Raw genomic sequence first — 3217 nt, 5'->3', positions numbered from 1 at the left:
TTGTCCCCATTTTAACAGAAAAGGAACCAGAAACACAGAGAGGTTGAGTGACTTGCTCAAGCTAATATCAGAACCAGGATTCAAAGCCATTCTCTAAGGCCAAGCTCTTCCTTTGTACCACTGAGTAATTAAACAAACCCCAGGAGGCACGTAGCCATTACCTGCTATGGGGGGATGGGAATAGATAGATCTTGAGGGAGGAGGCAGAGGAGTGGATAAGGCACCATTGCTGGGTATCATCTGGGTGCCTTGGCTGACCTCTGCCTTCTCTCCTTTGCCCTGGTAGGATGACATCCCGGGAGCAGCTGGTGCAGCAGGTGCTGCAGGAGCTGCAGGAGGCAGTGGAGTCCGAGGGCCTGGAGGGTCTCGTTGGTGCTGCTCTGGAGGCCAAGCAGGTCCTGTCTTCCTTCGCTCTCCCCACCGGCCGGGAGGGAGGCCCCGGCCCCCAGGTGCTGGAGGTGGACTCGGTGGCCCTGAGCCTGTACCCAGAGGATGCTCCCCGGAACATGTTGCCGCTGGTGTGCAAGGGCGAGGGCAGCCTGCTGTTCGAGGCGGCCAGCATGCTGCTGTGGGGCAACGCGGGCCTCAGCCTGGAGCTGCGGGCCCGCACGGTGGTGGAGATGCTGCTGCACCGGCACTACTACCTCCAGGGCATGATTGACTCCAAGGTGATGCTGCAGGCCGTGCGCTATTCCCTGTGCTCTGAGGAGTCCCCGGAGATGACCAGCCTGCCGTCCACCACGCTAGAGGCCATCTTTGATGCGGACGTCAAGGCCACCTGCTTTCCTAGCAGCTTCTCCAACGTGTGGCACTTGTACGCCCTCGCCTCCGTCCTTCAGCGCAACATCTACTCCATCTACCCCTTGCGCAACCTCAAGATCCGGCCATACTTTAACCGCGTCATCCGGCCCCGCCGCTGCGACCACATGCCCGCCACGCTGCACATCATGTGGGCCGGCCAGCCCCTCACCAGCCAGCTCTTCCGCCACCAGTACTTTGCCCCCGTGGTGGGGCTGGAGGAGGTGGAGGCTGAAAGTACCAGCCCCGGCCTGGCCCCGACTCCCACTGCCCTGGCCCCACTGCCCCCGCTCGCCAAGACCCTGGAGCTGCTCAACCGGGAACCTGGCCTCAGCTACTCCCACCTCGGTGAGCGCTACAGCATCACCAAGAGCACCTTCTACCGCTGGCGGCGGCAGTCCCAGGAGCACCGGCAGAAGGTGGCCACCCGCTTCTCGGCCAAGCACTTCCTGCAGGACAGCTTCCACCGCGGGGGTGTCGTGCCGCTGCAGCAGTTCCTCCAGAGGTTCCCCGAGATCTCCCGCTCCACCTATTATGCCTGGAAGCACGAGCTCTTGGGCTCTGGCGCCTGCCGGGCCCTGGGCCCCAAGGAGGAGCTGGCCATGGAGGAGCTGGAGAAGCTGCCGGAGCAGCAGGTTGCCAAGGGGCTGGGGTGCTCCTCGTCGGCCATGTCAAGCCCTGGAGTGGTCTTAATGCAGCGGGCCAAGTTGTACCTGGAGCACTGCATCTCCCTGAATACGCTGGTACCCTATCGCTGCTTCAAACGCAGGTTCCCCGGCATCTCCCGGTCCACCTACTACAATTGGCGCCGAAAGGCTCTCCGAAGAAACCCCAGCTTCAAGCCTGCACCAGCCCTCTCGGTAGCCGGGGCTTCCCAGCCAGCATCTGTTGGGGAAGAGGCCTTGCTCCCTTGGAAGGGTGAGGCAGGAGAAGGGGCAGGGAAAGCAACGGGTGGGGGGTCACCTGCCCCCCGGGAGTTCCTACCCCTGAGGATGCCCCTGTCCCGTTGGCAGAGGCGCCTGCGCAGGGCAGCCCGCAAGCAGGTGCTCAGTGGGCACCTCCCTTTCTGTCGCTTCCGCCTCCGCTACCCGAGCCTGTCTCCCTCCACCTTTTGGGTCTGGAAGAGTCTTGCCCGGGGCTGGCCCAGAAGTCTGTCCAAGCTCCAGATACAGGCCCCCAGCTTGGGCAAAGGGGGCATGAAGGAAGCGGAGGAGAAATGGGAGAAAGAAGCTGGTAGGAATGTGACAGCTGCCATGGCCCCACCTTCAGGGACCCTGCAGATGGCGGCTTCTCCAGGAGAGGATCCAGGGAAGGCCCTGGGAGGGCCTTCCAGAGAGGGGGCCCTGCAAGAGGGGGCCACGGCCCAGGGCCGGCCCCCCAGTGGGTCCCTGTCCAGCCACCCTGTGGTGGCAGCAGCGGCGGGTGGCAGGGACGGCCAGGTGCTGGTGATGGACGTGCTCGCCACCACGAAGTTCAAGGCCCAGGCCAAGCTGTTCCTGCAGAGGCGCTTCCAGTCCAAGAGCTTCCCCTCCTACAAGGAGTTCAGCGCCCTCTTCCCCCTCACCGCCCGCTCTACCTACTACATGTGGAAGCGCGCCCTCTACGACGGCCTCACCCTGGTGGATGGCTGACGGGGAGGTATGGAAGGGGCTGGGAGGAAGGAGGACCACTTTGGAGAAGGTCAGAGACCTGAGTTGCACCCCCCTGGCTTGGCCAGGATCCCTTTTGCTCTCACAGCATCGACCCTGAATCCAAGGGCAGCTTCGTGTTGTTTCCCAGCTCCAGGGCAGAGAGAGCCAGAGATCAGCCATCTTGGCCCCCTGCAGAGAGCTACAGGACCAGAGATAATTCTCTTCAGTTGTTTACCATTCTTATTTTTATTATTGTGTCTTGGTTTTAGTCTTTTGATTCAAGTGTGTTGGCTGGGCCCCCTTGCTGGTGTTGGAAGCTGTATGTATGTGGGGACCCGAAGCGGGGTGGTTAGCTAAAGCTGCTTTCAGCTTTTCCCCGGGACAAAAGGAGTATTGTAGCATGGCCGTCTGTCCCATTGGGTAGAATATATGTCTTCAGTTCCTTTTGGGGGTTGGCACCCCCCTTACTCAAAGATGTTTCCCAGAGGAACATTAAGAGATCAGATGTGGAGCAGGTCATGGCTTCTGCCTGGTGGCCCTAAGGGAGAGGGTGCCAGGCTCAGTGTGAGCAGAAGCAGGGATGTAGAGAAAGAACCAAGTTGGCCTCTAGGGGAGCACTGAAGGCTGGCCTGTCCGTTGTGAGGCGTGTGGTAAAGGACTTGGGGAGGGGGCCTTGGGTCTCTACTTGCTGGTGCTTGGTTCATCTGCTGTGGACCCCGCAGTCCTTGGCCAGCCCGGCTGGCCCTTGGGGACCCCAGTTTTTCTGTTGAGCTCCTCCTCAGAGCCTG

At 61.3% G+C, this 3217-nt stretch overlaps 1 protein-coding gene across 1 annotated transcript; it reads left to right on the top strand.

Moving 5' to 3' along the window:
- The first annotated feature begins 287 nt into the window (after nucleotides 1-287).
- Nucleotides 288-2429, top strand: VRTN (vertebrae development associated). Its single transcript, XM_060003389.1, has one exon. The coding sequence runs from the start codon at nucleotides 288-290 to the stop codon at nucleotides 2427-2429; it is 2142 nt and encodes a 713-aa protein (XP_059859372.1).
- Nucleotides 2430-3217: the final 788 nt, after the last annotated feature.

The sequence above is a fragment of the Delphinus delphis genome, chromosome 2, assembly GCF_949987515.2.
Source record: "Delphinus delphis chromosome 2, mDelDel1.2, whole genome shotgun sequence".
NCBI classification, from domain to species: domain Eukaryota; kingdom Metazoa; phylum Chordata; class Mammalia; order Artiodactyla; family Delphinidae; genus Delphinus; species Delphinus delphis.
Note: the sequence above shows the minus strand (reverse complement) of the source record. Positions and strands in the feature narration are given on the sequence as shown.

Bases quoted from the DNA above. Each gene is read 5' to 3' on its own strand.
- VRTN (XM_060003389.1), top strand. From the start codon at position 288: ATGACATCCCGGGAGCAGCTGGTGCAGCAGGTGCTGCAGGAGCTGCAG.